General features: G+C 46.5%; 1 protein-coding gene across 3 annotated transcripts in view; it reads left to right on the top strand.

The window, feature by feature from the left end:
- igsf21a (immunoglobin superfamily, member 21a) overlaps nucleotides 1-20,019 on the top strand; it is a 170,556-nt gene that overhangs the window by 135,298 nt on the left and 15,239 nt on the right. For all 3 annotated transcript variants that reach the window (XM_062407678.1, XM_062407689.1, XM_062407670.1), the window contains 2 exons: nucleotides 1,830-1,945; nucleotides 15,619-16,099. In XM_062407678.1, coding sequence (XP_062263662.1) covers nucleotides 1,830-1,945; nucleotides 15,619-16,099 — 597 coding nt within the window. The remainder of the gene's footprint in view (nucleotides 1-1,829; nucleotides 1,946-15,618; nucleotides 16,100-20,019) is intronic.

The following is a 20,019-nucleotide window of genomic DNA, read 5'->3' as shown; positions in this document are numbered from 1 at the left end:
TAATCCTGCACGGGGGTTGTTGTGTTTGCAGCTTTGCGCCGGTAGGTCCTGGTTCCAATCATGTTCAATATTTTGCCAAGGGTTATCCCTGCACCCCCCCACATACACCCACACACACACACACACACACACACACACCGCACAAAACAGTGGAGCATCAGGATCGATACGCAGCTTCCTCCTGAACTAACTCGACTGGACTGAGGAATAATTTATCCAGGTGTTTACATGTCTGTGTTAGCGATTTGATCCAAACCCAACTGAGCATCGACAGCTTCAGAAGCGCTCACTCGGTGGGGGGGGGGGGGGGGGGGGGTTATCGATACCGGTCGGTCGAGCGGGAAACATGCAATTTGACAGTGGTTATTTTTTTAATCTCATGATGGGATTTCCCTGAGATCTGTCTGTGGGTTTTGGTGTTTAGGAGATTTTTCGCTAATATGGGGAAATTGAATCTGCCAGTCTTCACACAATTCCACTGCTTCATGGAATAAGGCAATCAATGGAGCTGTTTTTTTTTTTTTTTTACTGCTCTGATTTTTATTCCCTGCCTATTAGTGTCCTCGCACTCGGAGCCACTTCACTTGACACGGCTCCCGCGTTGAGCACTTGAGCCTGATTGGACAGGAACAGACACCTCTTGACAGCCTATCACATGCCAGGTGGAGACGAGCCTGTCAGTGAGCTAATGGGGGGTTCTGAGGTTAATTTACAACCATATGAATCCCATCAATAAGCAATTAAGAGGTGTGGAAACACGGAGGCGCCCAGGCCAGGAGCTAACCCCCCCCCCCCCCCCCCCTCCTCTTGCCTTTAATCAATTAATTGCTGTGACATGTCTGTTTAAAACCGCTTGATGGATTTACACATAAAAGTGACACGTGAAGAAGCCAGTGCACCTTGCGTGACCCCTCCCCCCCCACCACCCCACCCCACCCCATCTTATAGAGCGGCTAACTGATCCTGAAACTGTGACTTTATTCCTTTAAAAAAAAAAAGAAAAGGCCTCTTCCTCCGATTAGAGCTGAGGTGGAGGTGTCAGGTTAAATTCCCCTGTCAAACGTGGAGGGAAGTGATTTGCCAGTCAACGCACAGTGGTGCATGAAACCCCCCATCATGATGAGAAGGCATGTTGAATATACAGAACACAGGTAATACTCTGCTTCTTAAAAAAAGAAAGAAGTATTCATATTCATATTTAAGCCGCTGTACGAGGAGCAGAGTGCTGCATGGTGAACAGACGGGTTTTCTGGTTGGATGTTGTAGATTTTCCATTTCTTACCTCCTCCTCCTCCTCCTCCTCCTCCTCCTCCCCCCCCCCGCGCTCCTCTATAACACTGTGAAGCCCCGATCACATGTTGTCTCTTTACACTGCAGTGACATATGTGCTGGGATCCCTGGAGGGATTCGCACACAGGGCTGCTGACATGATATGTATGAGCTTTTTCTACCTTATTTGCCTCGTCTGACTCTCGGGAGCCGGGGGGGGGGGGGGAGTTTGAACATCCCGTCCCGACCGTTCAGGTTCCACTTTGAGTGGAGATTCTCTCAGCGGGTTTCACGCGTTCTTATGAAAAATAGATAGAGGTGGATAGGATGAAGCCGGTGTGAGGATTTGTTTGAGTCGGTTTTTATTTTAAACATCTGAGCCCGGCACGTTCCCGGCTCTCGCTCCTGCTGCTGCCGCTGTCACCGCTGCTCCACCTATGTGGTTAACCCAAAGATGACACGCCGGCTCAGAGCAAACCCTGCAGTGCACGGGTTTTCATTTTGTGTGTCTGTTGGAATATTGTTTGACGAAAGCTTTTCCTGTCCTGTCCCCTCCGCAGCACCTCCAAACAACATATCAGTGGTGGCAGAGAACTCTCCGGCCCCCTTCAGTCGATACCAAGCCCAGAACTTCACCTTGGTCTGCACTGCGAAGGGGGGGAAACCGGCCCCATCGGTGAGTAGCCACACTGAAGACACACAATGCTGCTCGTCCACTAATTGTCCCCCTGGTGTTCACGTGGGGGAAGAACCTGAAGTGGATGTTGTTGATCTTTTCTCAGGGTTTTGTAGATTTATCGGCACTCACATGTTTTTTCCATTTCCCTGCCAAGGTCCTCTTCTAAGGCATCACTATGCACAGATTCCCTCTTTGTGTAACAACAAAAAGGAATTTTGTTATTTCAAGGTATAAAAAAGACCTTGTGTCGCTTTAAGAGATTTTCTAAATGACCAAGACAGCGGCTCGATCCTTAATCTATACATCATCATTAAATGCTCATGGATTCCGCTCACAACATGCCACACACACACACACACACAAACACACACACATGCAAACAAGCCGCCACCTGTGTGGCTGTTTCCTTCCTTGCAGATTGACTTGTGATTGATTAGCAGCACTAATTTAGCCGTGCGATGTGTAGTCGTTAAAAAGGTGGATTCAGATTTAGGAAACAGAGACATTAGTTTTATTGATGGTCACATTCAGAGTGATTCATCTAATCACCGCGACACGATAGTAATGATCGAACACACAATATTGTTGCGTTACTCTCTCTTGCAGAAACACATGCAGTCACACACAAGTACACACACACACATACACACACAGAGGCACACAAACCACATGCACCTTTATTCTCAACTTGTGAGAAAAGCGAGGTCTTGCAGATACGCGAGGCGTGTGTTTCTCCGTGTCGTGGCAGACGAGCTTACCGACGCTGTTTGAGAGCAGCCGTCTCTGGCTGTTTGCTCCCACCGGCTCATTAATCATTGTCCATGGGTGTTGCGGTAATGGACTCCAGACCCTGAGCACGCCTATCTCATGCAATTATGAGCCCAGTGAGAGGTGAAGACAAGGTGAATATGATTTCTGTTTCCCAAGTACTTCCTGGTTGATGGTGTGTGCGGAGGGAGCTTCTCTCTCTCTCCCCCCCCCGCTCCCCCGCCCCCCCGTTGTGATTTCACAGGGAGCCCTAAGCCATTAAAGCTCAGAACTGCCACATCCCTCTCCCCCCCCCGCCCAAGGCTTAATGGAGGAGAAGAGATCTGAGAGGTTTCAGCCGGTCGGAGAGGACCCGGACCGTCTCTGTGTCACTGGCCAAGTCACAGTGTTGATGAATACCAGCTGTGACAGAGGGGTTGTGTGTGTGTGTGTGTGTGTCATTGTGACAAAGTGTGTTCCCGGAGAGACGTCTTCCCGCAGCAGCAGGGCAGGTGGTGTCTGTCTGTGGTGACATTTCTTTTTTTTCCCCGGCCCTAATAGCATCACAGCCGTGCCGCCTCGATTCTTTCCAGGTGTGTAGCCGGGGCGAAGGCAGGTGTTGTCTGAGTGAGGGGACACTGGAGGTAGAGAGGTTTGAAGTAGAAAATAGACCATCGCCCCCCCCCCCCCCCCCCTCCTCATCATTCCAACCTACTCTAAAACTTTGGGTAAAAACTAGAGAATAGCTGTGTCTGGATTCAGGAGCTGACAAGCAGGACCGTTTCAAAGGCTCCTCCGGTCCTCTCATCCCTGGAAAACAGCCGGTGGATCAGTCTCAGGGTCAAACTCTCCCAGGATTCATTTCACCTCTGGAACAAACCCAGGTGATTTATTCCGTCAAGCGATGAAACATCTGAAAACGGCTGACGGTACATATGTATATATATATATATATATAAAAAAACCAGGGGTATCAAATCCTCCTGATTGTGTCAAACTGCAGCTCTGATGCTAAAGGCAGCAGCAGCAGGGCAGGAACAAGCTGGTGACGCCCATCAAGGAAATCCTCGGATCTTTGCATCGCCCCGAGGGCGTCCTTCATCGTGACCAGCTCCTGGACTGGGACACGCAACGTCTCGCGATGGGATCAACGCCTGTCAATAATGTGTTCATCAGAGAGAGTCAAGTCCAGTGTGCACACGCACTCACACAGTCCTGTGAACAGGTTCCTTCTGACACAAGCAGAAACACCAGAGTGGAGGTTGTTTAATGTTCGTTGTGCTAAAAGCATTTAAAGTATTTGCTAAATTCATGATTGTGAGTCATTGTTGGAGCTAGAGAAACATCTCAGGACTCGAGCTGAAGCATCTCGCAGCTCGTGCTTGGATGAAGACTCATTCCAGAGTTGCTCGTTAGACTTGTTCTGGATCCTATAGACAAACACACAGTGTTTACACTGACATGATGCAAGGAATGAGGCAAACTCTGCCAATCTGGAGAAAGTGAGAATGAAAGCTCTTCCAACTCTAAAGTTACTTTGCATCAGTGGGGAGTTGACCATGGCCTGTCAAAGTTGCGTTACACTTTTGGACTAAATCAAAACTCGGTAAACAAACTCTGACAGGTTTCATGGATTGATTTCCGAAGCCCAGACTCACCAGACGCCCTCAGTCCTGCTAACGTCTCTTTAATCTCCTTTGAGATCTGATTCAATGTAGCAGGAAATATTAATTTCTAATTGATACCGGAAAAGAGTGGAGTCCTTTGAGAGGTGAAGCCTGCTCTCGTGTTTTTGTTTGGTTTACCCTCAGTGAAAGGTTGTCTAGAGTTTCCCTGTTACATCACTGCAGTTTCACTCGGTAGCAAACTGTAATTAAATACTTTCAGACGACTTGTCACAGGACATTTGTATGATAGAGAGATAAAATCACGTGTGACATCTTTCTTAATCGTTATCAATATATGATTAGGTTTATATAAACTCTAACTGTGACCATTTGTTCTCTTTACGCTGGTGTCTGTGGTCACGCTGTAAAAAAAACAACACAACCTCATTATTGTCCTGTTTGTAAGTGTTTGCCTGAACGACGCCGCTCCAGTTATGTGACTGCAAACTTCAAACGGCCGCCTCTCCTCCTTGATGAAACTCATTTAGTCTTTGTGGGCGCCGCTGCCCCGAGGCTCGAGGCAGAACGAGCTGTTGTCAGCTCTATTTTCAATGTCACATCAGAAACTGGAAGAGAAACTGGCCTGATTCATCCAGCCGGCGTTTAACTGCTGCTGAACATTCCCCCGCATTTCAAACACCTTTGTTTTTCTGTTAGTGAAATAAATCTGCTCCTCGATGAACTGAATATAAATTTCTCGATCATGTGACGCGTGTACATGAATTCATCTGCCGTGGATTTTGTCCTGTATAGACCATCTTTGTGTTTTGGGTCATGAGTCCTTTATGGAAATCAGGAAACGCTGAAACTGACAATAAATCAATTGTCATAAATATTTATTAAAACCTGCATTTATCCGTTGATCAATGCTGTAAACAACGCTGTACAATATAGTCTGTTCAAATAAAGCAAAATACATGATAGACCCCAAAAGGGAAGCCAGTTCATCTTGATTAGCCCCTGGTGGCTGACTGCAGTACAGGTCATGAATCCTGCCTCCTCCATGTTAGTGCATAAGACAATGACCAAAATAAAAACACAAAGTACACGTCAAGTAATTGTTTAAAAGAGTTCAGACCGACTCAGAGAAGGTGGATGTGTGTGCGTGGGTTTTCTCTGGGTGCTCCGTCCTCCAACCACAGACCGAACACATGCAGATTGATGCTAATTGGAGACTTTAAACTGCCCTTAGGTGTCAAGGTGAGTGTGGACGGTTTGTCTCCATGTGTCAGCGCTGCGATGAAGTGGAAACCAGGGCCCAGAGTCAGCCGGGCTTCAGCCCCCCCCCCCCCCCCCCCCCCCGCGACGCTCAAAGGAAAAGCTGAACAGATAAAACACAGATGACTATTTAAGGATTTGGTCAAGTTAGCGTTTCTTCCCAGACATTAAAAAAAAGCTTGCTTTGTTTCCTGATTCCAGAAAACACAAACGATGCAGATTCTCATCTTCAGTGAACAGAAAGGGAAGAGAGAGAGAATAGGTAGAAAGATGAGAGCTGCTCATTAGGCTGCGCCCAGATCAGCTCCAATCCTTTCAAGTCATTAAAACAAAACAGCCGCCGAGGCAACACAATCTTTCTCCTGTAAATGATATTTTTACCGTCACATTTTTCGCATAGATATTTCTAAAATCTCTATTTTTACCTGTTGCATTTTAATACCTAAAAATACGTGTTTTGGGAATGAAAAATAATGAGCCCACATCAAAAAGGTTGTGTAGCGGGGGGGTGGGGGGGAGTGAGAGGGGGAAAATCTGCATCTGTGTGTCAGACTCTCGTTTGTCGTGTGGACCTGAGCTCTGGACTTTGTGTACACGTGTGAACATCATCAGGGTTTTGTCACCGCTGTGTTCGGAGCCTTGTTGTCTCCGATCACTGCAGCGTTGACTTCACCTCCACAAACAAAAGAAACACACGAGAGCTTTTCACACTAAACAGAGACGTGAGCTTTGTGTCTGTTTAGATCAATTTGCCTCGGCTCCACACAAAGACATGTAACATCCCTCTTGCATCCTCCCAGCATCCAGTGTAATGAAAGTAATGAAGTTCATCCAACTCTGCTGCAGGTCTGCTTGTTTGAATGAATCAAAGATAAACATATGCACAGTGAGCACAGCCAACGTGGCGGCATGGGTAGCTTTGCTTTTTGTGTTTATTTACTGGTTTATTTATTTTCTAACATAGGAAGAGGCTGTAACGAGTATTTTAAAAACAAAAATTATTGAATTATGTTTAACCATAGTTTATGGACAATCCTGCTAACAAACAAACAAACAAACAAACAAACGGTATCAACATCATTCTGTTGGCGGTTACTTCCTGTGTGAGAAGGACTACAACACTTTGCACTCTGGTTTCACGGGTTTGTGATTTATGATTTTGAGAAATATCCTTTTTCCTGGACTCTGCATTCTGTAAATTTGCCTAAAATCATCTAAGTATGTCAAATGTTTCATCCTGGTATTCTTTCATGAGAAAAGTTAATGCTGACTTGGTCACGAGGAAGAGATCAGTGACTTCACATCAGATTTTTCAGAAGCTTTTCTCTCTCACTAACTTTTTGGAGAAACCCAACATGCCAACCTCCCCCTGGTGCAGTTTGGAGAGAGCTGGATGTGCGATGGACCTCATGTGTGGAAAGAGAGAGAGTGTGGTATTATGTTTGGAGACGTGTCTGCATCTGACGCCACTCCAGCACGCCGCTGACATATCGGTAATAGCTTCCCAGTGCCACTCATTAGAACATCCTCGGAGTACAAGCAAGCACTGATTGAAAAGAGGCAAGATAATGACAGTTAATAATTCCAAGGAAAGCTGATGAAGTCATAGTTCAGGCTGCCTCTCTCTCTCTCTCTCTCTCTCTCTCTCTCTCTCTCTCTCTCTCTGCCCTCGCTCTCTCGCTCCTTCTCTTTCATTGAAATCACTCTGTCACCGTGAAAATTACCACCTCGTCCCTTTGACACCGGCGTGATTAATTGCAGCTGCACATATAGGTGTGTGTGTGTGTGTGTGTGTGTGTGTGTGCGTGGACCATAGCGCGATTGTTAAGTTTTTCAAAAGCCAGGGTTTCGAGGTTGTGGGGGGGGGCGGAAGGCTTGGCACAGCGGAGTGCAGGTGCTTCCATCACCGTCTATTCACTGACACACATGCAGAACCCCCCCCCCCCCCCCCCCCATCACAAGCCATCACAGCTTAATGTCCCCGCTGCCATGGAACTGTGCACGAGGCCACTGCTCAGAATTACATCCCTCGTCTTTCATTACAGCGGGAAGTAAGTGCTGCGTTCATTGTCTGCACACGTTGGACAATGGAGTATTTATCAAAGAGGCGTGTTTGATAACCACTTTACTCGGTGCAGCTATAGAGTCTGTAAGAGAACAATGTGACAGCCGAGCCACAAACAACATCCCCTCTTTACATGAGAGCGAGCAGCACTTTCCAAGCCTGCATAAACTAACAGGCCAATTTGTTGATTGAGGACATTATCGCTATTTTGAAACTTCACATGCATCCTCCAATACACTTTTAATCCTGAGAGAATATGTTTGAAATATTTCCAGCTTGCATTCCCGGCCATGTTAGAGATCGGGTCAGTGTGCTGCTCTATAAGCGTTTTAGTTTATTCTGGAGCATCGGGGAAAAATCCTCTTTTGTCGATACTAGGATGAACGAATGAAAGGCAACTGGAGCGGAACCCGAGTGCCCGTGTCACTTTGTGAGACGCAGCCGTTTACTGGAGACATGTCTCACACTGAGAGACGTCCTCAGCGTCAGTCTTGGCAGCTTTGTAATCACTTTTGGAAAAATTAATCAGTCGTCGCTTCGCCATTTAATCAGAATGAAAGAAGTGATGTTTTATGTTATCTCTCTGCCTGTCAAACAAGGAAATGAGTTGAATTAGATTTTTTTAGCAAATTATTAGGTGGCTCGGAGGAAGGCAGAGCGAGTGTAGAGCGACGACAGATGTCCCCGTGTTTGTGCTCAGATTTGAAGATGAATAGAGGATTGAGTGGCTCATTTTGTTTGTGCACACAGCATGGACTCTCTCTCTCTCTCTCTCTCTCTCTCTCTCTCTCTCTCTCTCTCCCTCTCTCTTTGTGTTAGGCTGCTCTAAACTGTCCAGAAGATTCGCGAATGCCACATAAATCATTTCAAAGTCCCTTTTATAACTTTTGAAAACTTCGTTCCACTCAGGCAAATCATTTTTGAATATTTTAGTTGGACAATAATTGGACATTCAAAAGTTGGAACCAGCACATGCAGTAACAATCTTTTGATGGCGAGCTGGATGGACCAAACATAAAATGTTAGAAAAAGATAAAATCCACAAAACCTGAGGCTAAAGGATTTATCTGCCGAAGTCGTTTCCAGCTCCGACTTGTGACAGAGAAAAGAGTCGCCACCTCAAATACCCACAATCCATGTTGAACAGATCACGTCATGTTGATCAACAAGACAAAATCTGTACATATCATAGTAGATATCATAATAAATATCCATGGAAAAATACAAAATATAAGATCATATATAAAATTTAGGTCATATCAGTACAGGGTCAGGCTTAATATCTGCCATATACAAACTATTAGAGGTGTCTCTGTTTAATCACAATAGGGAGAGTCAGACTAGCACCATAGATCAATCAAGCAGATGTGTAGACAAATATCAATAATATCAATAAAAATAACTGATATTATACAAGTGTGTTTTTCAGGGATATTAAGAGGAAAAGTAAAGATGTTCAACTTGAAAAATGTATATCTTAAAGTTATGTTCAGTTTAGTTTATCTCACACAACATAAATGTCAGGTCTTTTTGGAAAACCACAAATAAAAATACAAGCATTCAAAATCTAAACAGAGGGTCGGTGGTTCGATCCCCAGCTCCTCAAGTGCTGAGGGGTCCTGAGTGGGTGAGAGTCAAAACTGTCCCGTGAGGAGCTCTGAGTGGTCATCAACACAACACCGCACGTTGTACTTGTTGTGTGTTTTACGGGTGCACCAGTCCCAGACCCTCCCGATGAGCCACCGAGGGCGACTGCTCAGAAAAATCATATTCAAACCCCGACTGCAGCAGATCTCTCAAACCACTCCAGTACTCTAATTTCTACACTTGTCCGTTTGTATCCGTGTCTCGAGGATTTCCATCACGTTCATCACGATCTGTTCTTAGGGCTGAAAGGGGGGGAAATGAAAAAAGAAGCGGAAAGACGCTGAAATCCAACTTCACTCACTCGCCCTCAGTCGTCCCATTCCCTCAGGCTTTGATGGAACCTTCCTTGATTCCTGTTCCTATGGCTCAAGCAGACAGATGGCGTGAGAATCAAATTGAGTCCCGGTGAGATCTCTGTGAACGGGTAAACTGATGCTCGATGTTCTGCCGGAGCCGACAACTGAATAAAAGCTTTTACTTCCGACTCAGCCACAGCACACACATGCTTAATCAATATTTTCTTTACGCCCGTGAATCAACTCGTCTTTGGATATTTATAGAAACAAATCAGTTATGTGGGCTCACCGAATTAATTCCATGATTATACCAACACAGGTGTTTTTGTGCCACAGCGCCATTTTGTCCGACAAACACTACGTGAGCAGGTGCATGGATCGTTCCAAGCCGCCGTCCCTCCACCTGCTGCAATAACTAATGACGTGTTTTAATGCACAGCAACAAAAAGAAAAAAGGCTTCTTGGCTCCTCTGCAAGTTGTCGAGTCGCCACAGGAGCTGAGAGGTGTAGACGCAACGGGGTCATTGTGTATCATTGTGTTGATGTTTCTACTTCTCGGTGCATTATTGGATTTTAGAGGTAAATGCAGATCAAGGGTATTTAAAGATCTCTCTTGGTGAAATTCAATAGAATGAACCCTGTGCTTCATTTTTAATAATTGCTCTATGGAATAATTGTATTGAGCCACACAGTTAGAGGACAGTTAGTTCTAAACGTTGACAGGTAGAAACTGAAGATGTCGAAATGAATGAGAAACAAGAAGCTCTGTTTCCATGGGCACGGGGACATGTGTGCGTTTGATTTGCAGAACAATGACACAAGTTTGTACGAAAACCTGACGCGACCACACACACCTAATTGGAAATCATTAAATCACTCACTCATCGTCATCCGCTTATCCGGGGTCGGGTGCGGTAAAGCGAACGCAATACCGCCCCGCTGCTCCGATTCTCCGGCCAATCTCACGCTCCATAGTACCCTCACTCGCGAACAAGACCCCGAGGTACTTGAACTCCTTCACTTGGGCCAAGGACTCATTTCCTACCCGGAGTAAGCAATCCATCGGTTTCCTGCTAAGAGTCATGGCCTCAGATTTAGCGGTGCTGATCCTCATCCCAGCCGCTTCACACTCGGCCGCCAGCCGATCCAGTGAGTGCTGAAGGTCACAAGCCGATGATCCAATGAGGACCACATCATCCGCAAAAAGCAGTGACGAGATCCTCAGACCACCGAACTGCAACCCCTCCCCACCACGACTACGCCTCGATATCCTGTCCATGTATATCACAAACAGGATTGGTGACAAGGCGCAGCCCTGGCGGAGACCAGCATCCACTGAGAACGAAACTGACTGGGTGCCAAGGACCCAAACACAGCTCTCGCTTTGGGAGTACAGAGATTGGATGGCCCTGAGGAGAGACCCCCTTACCCCATACTCCTGCAGCACCTCCCACAGTTTCTCACGGGGGACCCGGTCATACGCCTTCTCCAGATCCACAAAACACAAGTGAACCGGATGGGCATACTCCCAGGCCCCCTCCAGGATCATTGCGAGAGTGAAGAGCTGGTCCGTATTTCCACGTCCGGGGCGAAAACCGCATTGTTCCTCTTCAATCTGAGGTTCGCCGAACCCTCCTTTCCAGCACCTTGGAGTAGACTTTACCAGGGAGGCTGAGAAGTGTGATACCCCGGTAATTGGTACAAACTCTCTGGTCCCCCTTTTTGAACAGGGGAACCACCACCCCGGTTTGCCACTCCTTTGGCACTGTACCCGACTCCCACGCGATGTTGAATAGGCGTGTCAACCATGACAGCCCCTCAACACCCAGAGCCCTTAGCATTTCTGGCTGGATCTCATCAATCCCTGGGGCTTTGCCACTGAGGAGATGTTTGACTACCTCAGTGACCTCCACCAGGGAAATTGACGACGAAACACCATCAACCTCGAGCTCTGCCTCCAACATAGAGGGCGTGTTATTCGGATTCAGGAGTTCCTCAAAGTGTTCCTTCCAACGTCCGACGACCTCCTCAGTTGAGGTCAACAGAGTCCCATCCTTACTGTACACAGCTTGGATGGTTCCCCGTTTCCCCCTCCTGAGGTGCCGGATAGTTTTCCAGAAACACTTTGGTGCCGACCGAAAGTCCTTCTCCATGGCCTCTCCGAACTTCTCCCACACCCGCTGCTTAGCCTCCGACACGGCAGCAGCTGCAGCCCTTCGGGCCTGTCGGTACCCTGCAACCGAGTCCGGAGTCCTCCAGGATATCATATCCCGGAAGGCCTCCTTCTTCAATCGGAAGGCTTCCCTGACCACCAGTGTCCACCACGGTGTCCGAGGGTTACCGCCCCTTGAGGAGCCTAAGACCCTGAGGCCACAGCTAGCCACCGCAGCTTCAGCAATGGAGGCTTTGAACACCGCCCACTCTGGCTCGATGCCCCCAACCTCCACAGGAATGACAGAAAAACTCCGCCGGAGGTGTGAGTTGAAGATACCTAGGACGGGGGCCTCCTCCAGACGTTCCCAGTTCACCCGCACTACTCGTTTGGGCTTACCAGGTCTATCCGGAAATTTCCCCCATTCCCTGATCCAACTCACAACCAGATGGTGGTTGTGAGTTTACCCGAGTGTCCAAAACATGCGGCCTCAGATCAGAGGACACGATCACAAAATCGATCATTGATCTTCGGCCTAGGGTACTCTGGTACCAGGTACACTTATGAGCACCCTTATGTTCGAACATGGTGTTGTTATGGATAATCCATGACTAGCACAGAAGTCCAATAACAAACGACCGCTCGGGTTTAGATCAGGGAGGCCGTTCCTCCCCACCAAGCCTCTCCAGGTGTCTCCATCGTTGCCCACGTGGGCGTTGAAGTCACCCAGCAGAACTACGGAGTCCCCTACTGGAGCCCCATACAGGGCTCCATTCAGGGTCTCCAAGAAGGCCGAGTACTCTGAGCTGCTGTTTGGTGCATACGCACAAACAACAGTCAGAGTTTTCCCCCCTACAACCCTTAGGCGCAGGGAGGCGACCCTCTCGTCTACCGGGGTAAACTCCAACACCGCAGCGCTCAGCCGGGGATTTATGAGTATCCCCACACCCGCCCGGCGCCTCACGCCCTCGGCAACTCCGGAGAAGAATAGAGTCCAACCCTTATCCAGGAGTACGGTACCAGAGCTGAGACTGTGCGTGGAGGTAAGCCCCACCAGATCTAACTGATAGCGCTCCACCTCCCTCACAAGCTCCGGTTCCTTTCCCCAGAGCCAGCTTCTGACGCCCAGGTCTGGTCCGTCGAGACCCCTGACCTTCGCTGCCACCCATGTGGCTGCGCACCCGACCCCAACGGGTCTTCCCACAGGTGGTGGGCCCATGGGATGATCATCATCATTAAATCAATCAAACTTAATTCATATAACATCTTTCAAACGGTTCAGATTCAGTTTGAAGTGTTTTATACGTTATTGAGGATGTTAAATTAAATTAAAATGAATTAAATTGAAATTCAGAAAAGCTTCAATTAAATAACTATTGCATTGTAAAGCAATCAATTATAGAAAAGACAACTATGATAGAAAGTATAATCCTCACCCAAATCAAAATAGATTAAGATGCATAATACTGATAACATTTTGATAATAAACTAAATAGAAAGCTAAATAGGTGGGTTTTGAATTTTATATATTAAAAATATCAGAAAATTGTTCTAGCAACTCAGAGCGTTAATAGCTGGAAGCAGAAGAACCGGAGGATTTGAGGGGACGTCTCTGATGAGTGGTCACTTGTTGGTCCATCCAGCGCCTCGTCAACCAACAAAACAATCTTCGATAAACAACAAAAACCAACAAGTAACACAACTGTTGGTCTGATACTCAGAGAGAAAAATGACGTCACTACTGGGACGCTCTTCAGAGGACACACACTGAACACGAGCCTGGAAATTAAAATCCGAGTGAAGCATCAGGTCAATTAGAGCGGAAGCACCTCCGCTTGCACCTCGGTGGAACCAGGCTGCACTTACCCTTTGGTTTGTATTTTATAACACTGTCGCATATGAGTGGGTCTTTGTGTGTGTGTGTGTGCGTGTGTGTGTGTATGTGTGTGTGTGTGTGTGTGTGTGTGTGCAGTCTAGTAGGTCCACTAATTAAAATCTAAGGTGGTACTTGTAGGCACAGTCATTAGTCATCTTTTAACAACAGACCTTGTGAGGCCTTGGAATCTTCCCTACCAGGGTCATTTATTATCAGCCTCGATGGGCACTGTGGAAAAAAGAAAAACTTCAGGTACTAATCCCGGTTATTCCCTAATGAAACACGGAAGCTGATTAGATTTAATGAAAATCTATTGCATACAAAAAGGGAATGTACTTCTGGTGCACCCAACTTCTGCAGTCACATCCCAACTGCAGGTGGATGGGGCCATAGAGCACTGGGAGCCTCACAGGTACGGGGGGGGGGGGGGGGGCTGGGTTCTTTAGGAGTCGTTAAAGATTTTTTGTCATTTCTTTTTCTTCATTTATTTTTAAGCCACGTTTACCCACAACAACCCCGGATGCCTTTGAGCAAGGTGCCCGGCCCCCGCGCAGGGGATGGTGCAGCAGCCGGCTCTGATGGCAAAGCATTAGACGCTTTTTAGAGTCGGCTATAAATACTGCGATTCAACCCGGCAGCACAACGCAGCTTGTAATATAATGATGTTGCATCTGTCGCGGCAAACATAGCCGCAGCAAAACCGAGGCCCCGGCACAGACAGACAGCTCCATCCATCAGCCGTTTAAAAATAAAAAGTTGTTAGAATAAAGTTTGAATTGAATCAAACTGATGAATCTGTGCGTTTAAAAATAGTAAATCCCTCTTTTTCGTAGATGAGCTGATCATTTCATTTGTTGGTGGAATTGAGGAAAGAACACGTCTCTTCATTTTTAAAGGTGAATTATTTTGTTTCCCCTCGACGTTGTAAATATGGATTGTGGTCCACGGATTAAAGAATCCATCCAGATTGCAAAATATAAAAATATCATTTGGAGTTAGTCCTCGGGGGCCCGGCCTTATCCTGATTTGTTTATACTCATTAGTGCTGTTTACCCACTGGAGGCCCGGGCCCTAGAGGTGGCACGGTATCAAAGCGAGCTGCATCCACCTCCTCACACAACACAGGGAAACGCTGTGTGTACAATAATGACTCTCTGATCTTTGGCAAATTGAAATTCAAATGTCCAATGGTTGCTCTGAAAATAAATGTGAGCTTAGTCCCCCCCCCCTCCTTTATCTGCAACAATGAAAAACCCCAAAAGAAAGACGCCATATTTGTTTCTAGTATATCAATACTGCAGGCTCCGATGATACAAACCTTATTGCTAATATCTGCAGGTCATGTGCTGAAAGGGAAGCAGTGAATTCCATCGTAGTGAGAGATTGTTGATAGACTCGAGAAGTTCCTGTAATATTCTGGGATAAGCCTGAAAGTGGAATCTCAGGCTGCTGCTGGACCGACTCAGCAGACGAGCCAATTCTGAAATCCTCCTCTAAAGCTGATCAATACTTTCATGGTCTGGCGTGTTCCTCTCTGCACGGGGCTGCACTTTTCAGCACTTTTCTGTAGTGGTGGCTCGATAATGGAAACAGGTGATTGTTCTCAAATGAGACGCCCCGTTGGAACCCACTGTTCACTCACCTTTTTGTAGCCGCCAAGAGTTTGAGAAAGAACGAAAGAAAGAAAAGAGTCGCTGTCGGATGTAATTTGCCAATTTGTGTGTCTTTGTCCCAGATTCTACCACGGCAAATTTAAGCCATTTTTAGAGATGAGAAATTGTCCAGAAAATTGGGTCTTGTGTTAGAAAAGTCATCGACACGCCCACTCACCTGAGTTCTCATGAGAGGGCAGGGAAAGCTCCGGAGAATCTGTCACACATTCCCTCTGTATGATTTCAGGAGATGGTTCAGTCCATGTGTGGAAGCAGCCGTACTAAGTGTTATAAAACCTCTCGTCCTCCTCTCCGCCTCTCTCTCTAAACTGCTCCTTGTTCCCTCTCAGGTGTACTTCAAGCGGGACGGCGAGCTGATCGAGGTGATCTCCTACACCCTGCCCTCCTCCACCGAGCAGGGCGGCGGCTCGGCGGGGGTGAGAGGCGCCAGGCCGCTCATCAGCCGGGACCTGGACGACACCAAGCTGCAGCGCTCCCTCTCCCTCCTGGACCCGGAGGGGCGAGCGGCCCGCCTCTACACGGAGATCCCCCAGCGCGTGCACACCCAGGGCCAGCAGGCCTCCGAGCCCAGCCCGGCCACTGAGGTCATCCCGGAGACGGTGGTGAGCCGGGAGTTCCCCCGCTGGGTGCACAGCACGGACCCGCTCTACTACTTCAGCCACACTCACATCCCGCAGAGCGACGGCTCGGTGGTGGTGCAGGCCCGGCTCACCTGGACCCTCAATCCTCAGCTCGACAACGACGCCCTGTTCAGCTGCGAGGTCAAGCACCCGGCGCTGTCCATGCCCATGCAGACTGAGGTCACCCTGGGTGAGTAGCCTCCACACGGACTCACTGCTTTCCTCCATCATCTGTCCTCCATCCTACCTAGAAGCACCGAGATGCACTCTTTTATTTCTCATCTCTCTGTTTCCCTTTGGGTCTCCTTACGGCTCCCTTGCTAACGTACTCAGAACAACACTGGTTTTCATTTGACGCCACTTAATTGTGTTACTCACTGTGTTTGCACCCCACAGGCACTTGTGGTTGTAGAAATCTATACTTTTGCATTATGAGGACTCCTTGGATTTGAACTTCAATAACTGGAAGTAGCAGCGAATCTTCATCATTAGTTCAACTTTCTCCTGATGCTGCATTTGCAGAACAGAGCTTGAGATAAAAGAGGAAAGTTTTGTATTTTGTTTTAATTTAAATTCTTGTGCTTTTTGCAATTTGCCAAGACGATTTCCTGCCAATGCTCATATGTATTCGGTATTCGGGTAAATAGGGTGAATCTACAGGGTCTCAATTAGTGAGGAAGGGCCCCTCCTTTATGATGCTCCACTTCAATCCACCCCTCTTCAGCTCAGACTGAGAGCACAGTCACTACCTAGAAGCCCCGAGATGCACTCTTTTCTTTCTCCTCTCCCTGTATCCCCTTGCAAACCCACTGGGTCTCCTTACGTCTCCCCTGCTAACGTACTCAGAACAACACTGGTTTTCATTTGACGCCACTTAATTGTGTTACGATCGGCAGCAGATTGCGAGTTTAGTGGCAAATGCTAAAAAGCTCTGGAGTGAGTGACAGGGCAATTCATGGAGCTGTCGGCCGCTGGAATGAGTTCACTCAGCGGCGTTATTGAAGGAGTCAAACTGAATTAGAGAAGTCAAACGAGAATCCAGACACGCTGACCAACGGGATATCGGAGGAGAGCGGATCTCAGAAAACCTCGATGAGCCTCTGAGCTCCTCAGTCTGGAACTTGAGTCTCTTTAAGGAGGAGTGTAAATGACTCTACCTTTCCTTTCAAGGAGAGAAACACTGTGAGGTTTTCTTATTTGTTCATCAGCAAACTGTCCAGGCAGAAAAAAGACGCAGTGACGTAGAAAAACACAGAAGTCAAACTTTACCTTTTAGGGGCCTGTGTGTGTGTGTGTGTGTGTGTGTGTGTGTGTGTGTGTGTGATCCAGAAGAGACAAACACCCTGTCTGATTAGTTTAATTCTCTTTTAATCCAAACTCAGACATGGCTTCCAGCAGAACCCATTAACACATCCAAGGTAATAAGTCGGCCTGCCACAGTAAAACAGAGACGTTATCTTCCAGGAGATGCGAGCGGTGATTGAAAGGCGCGGGGGGGGGGGGGGGGGGTGGCAGCTCCATGTTTGCTTGCTGCTTTGTGTGTCGCTGTCAGCGTTTTATCGCACATTACCACCTCCGGTTTAATTAGAAGTGTCCCTCTCACTCCTGTGGTCACTTGCAGCCGACGTGTGGAATCTGTCTTCAGTCGTTAACAGGTTTATAAAATGTCAGGAAGGTGTTAACAGACAAAGAGCATGGAAGCCTCTTCCTGCTGTAACCTGAGTCCGCTCTCATGAGTCATGACCCCACGGACAGAAAACAAATCTCTGACAACGCATCTTATGCAGATCTGCTCCAAAATCATATTCGCTAATTCAGCCAGATGCTGGTGGCAGTTGCCGCTGTTTATTTCTCACAGTGGAGGAACTGGTTTGTAGCCTGGTTACTGTATGAAAAAAACATTCTCTACTAAGGTCTATTTTTTTTATTTAAACACTCATAGAAAATCAATCCCCCGAAATTTGTCAGATTTTACTTTTTTTGAAACAAGGTCCATCAATTATTTCCTGGGAAATATGTAAAAAAATCTTCCGATGTTGAAGTGATGAGAACATTTTCTGGATCTGCCCCTTTGTCCCGGTCATCTCCAGAATGTAATAGGTTCTTTTTTGGCTCATGTTTCATCCTATGAAGAATTTTGCATAATTATAATCACAAACAAATCCACGAACACGGGTGAATACTTAAAATTCCTTGGTTAAGGTCATTAGTTTTAATTACAATTAATTTTAATGATGTAAATCAATTCTACACAGTAAAGCTCGCTCACTGTATTTGCACCCCACAGGCACTTGTGGTTGTAGAAATCTATACATTTGCATTATGAGGACTCCTTGGATTTGAACTTCAATAACTGGAAGTTGCAGCAAATCTTCCTCATTAGTGCAGTTTTCTCCCGATGCTGCATTTGCAGATCAGAGCCTGAGAAAAAAGAGGAAAGTTTGGTATTTTGTTTTAATTTAAATTCTTGTGCTTTTTGCAATTTGCCAAGACGATTTCCTGCCAGAGCCTGTATCTGGGTAAATAGGGTGAATCTACAGGGTCTCAATTAGTGAGGAAGGGCCCCTCCTTTATGATGCTCCTCTTCAATCAACCCCCCTTCAGCTCAGACTGAGAGCACAGTCGCTTTCCAGATGAAGATCTCGTGCAGGGTAACTCAAAGGACGAAGCTGTCGTCAGTCTGTGTGTGTTTCTCTTCACACAAATATACAATTTCAATTTACAATTTAAGTATTTTTAATTGTGTGTTTACTGCAGCTAGTTTAACTCAAATAAACAAGATAAATAAGTGAATTTGTCAGGGATTGCTTTCAGCTGTACATTAATACACAAGTATTCCAATTAGGGGAGAGCGAAAATGTACAAGTGTATTAAAATAGAAAGTAATAGAGGTGACTTTATTTTTATAGCACCTTTCAAAACTGCCGTCACAGAGTGCTTCACAAAGAGGACAAATAAACAACGAGGACGCAAAACAATTACGCCGTGTGAAATCACAAACAGCAAATGATAAACCGCAGAATCTAAATTCAAAGACGGAAGATATAGAATACTACAGCATCTTAAATTACGATGACAACCTGTTTGATTTGGATCAGGGGGCCGATCCAGCATTTTTATTTCACTTCCTTTAACATTGTGATATAGGTTTGTGAACAGATATTAATGAGCTGTTTGGTGCAGATCCAAATAAAAAAACCCCGATCTAGAGAATTCAAATGCGGTTTCACACGGGCCCTGTCAGAGTCGTTTGTAGAATCAGTTCATTGTTTGCTTTGATCTGCACATTCGATTTGTCGATGAGGAGATGAATAAAGATTTTCCTCGCAGCTTATGCTTTCAATAATTCAATCACATCCGCGGAGATGTCACGATGCATTTTGTTCTTTATTCAAACACATCGCTTTCATTTGGTATAGATTGTTTTTTTTTCCCTTTCGCAAATGGGAAAAGAAGCTCATAGCAGAAAATTGTCTGTTTTTTAAAAATGTTAATAACTGTCACCGCGCCAGCCAGGGTGGATGGAAATAAAGCAGCAGAGTCTCACGTGCACGGATCAGAAGGAGGTAGAATGACACGAGCTGTCTCCTCCAGACAAAGTGTCTCAGTAAGGAGTCTAGCAGCTCCTCTCCTCGTTCACATGTTGACTGTGACACGCCCTGAGGGGGACGCGTCCTGGGAAACGGCTGCTAATTGTCAAAGGTGCTAATATTTTGACAAGCCTCTCTCTCTCTCTCTCTCTCTCTCTCTCTCTCTCTCTCTCTCTCTCTCTCGCTCTCTCTCTCTCGCTCTCTCGCTCTCCGGCTCCGTGTCTTTAATTCAGCGCCACCTTTGTTCTTTTGAGGAGACGGAGAGAGCATCAGCCGACATCATGGAAAAGAGAGGGAGATAGAAAAGGAGAAGAAGCACGTGTTGATTTTTCATCTGAGCACATTTATATTACAAAGCTCTAAGTGTATAATTGAGTTGGCTCGCTCTCACCATGCACACACACACACACACACACACACATCTCTCTCTCTCCTGGTTCATTCAGGTGTGTTTGGTCAGGAAATGAAAAGGAGGTCCTCCCAGTACCCATAAGTAATAAATCTTTCAGAGATTTAATAT

The sequence above is a fragment of the Platichthys flesus genome, chromosome 2 (genome assembly GCF_949316205.1).
Source record: "Platichthys flesus chromosome 2, fPlaFle2.1, whole genome shotgun sequence".
Lineage (NCBI taxonomy): Eukaryota > Metazoa > Chordata > Actinopteri > Pleuronectiformes > Pleuronectidae > Platichthys > Platichthys flesus.
Note: the sequence above shows the minus strand (reverse complement) of the source record. Positions and strands in the feature narration are given on the sequence as shown.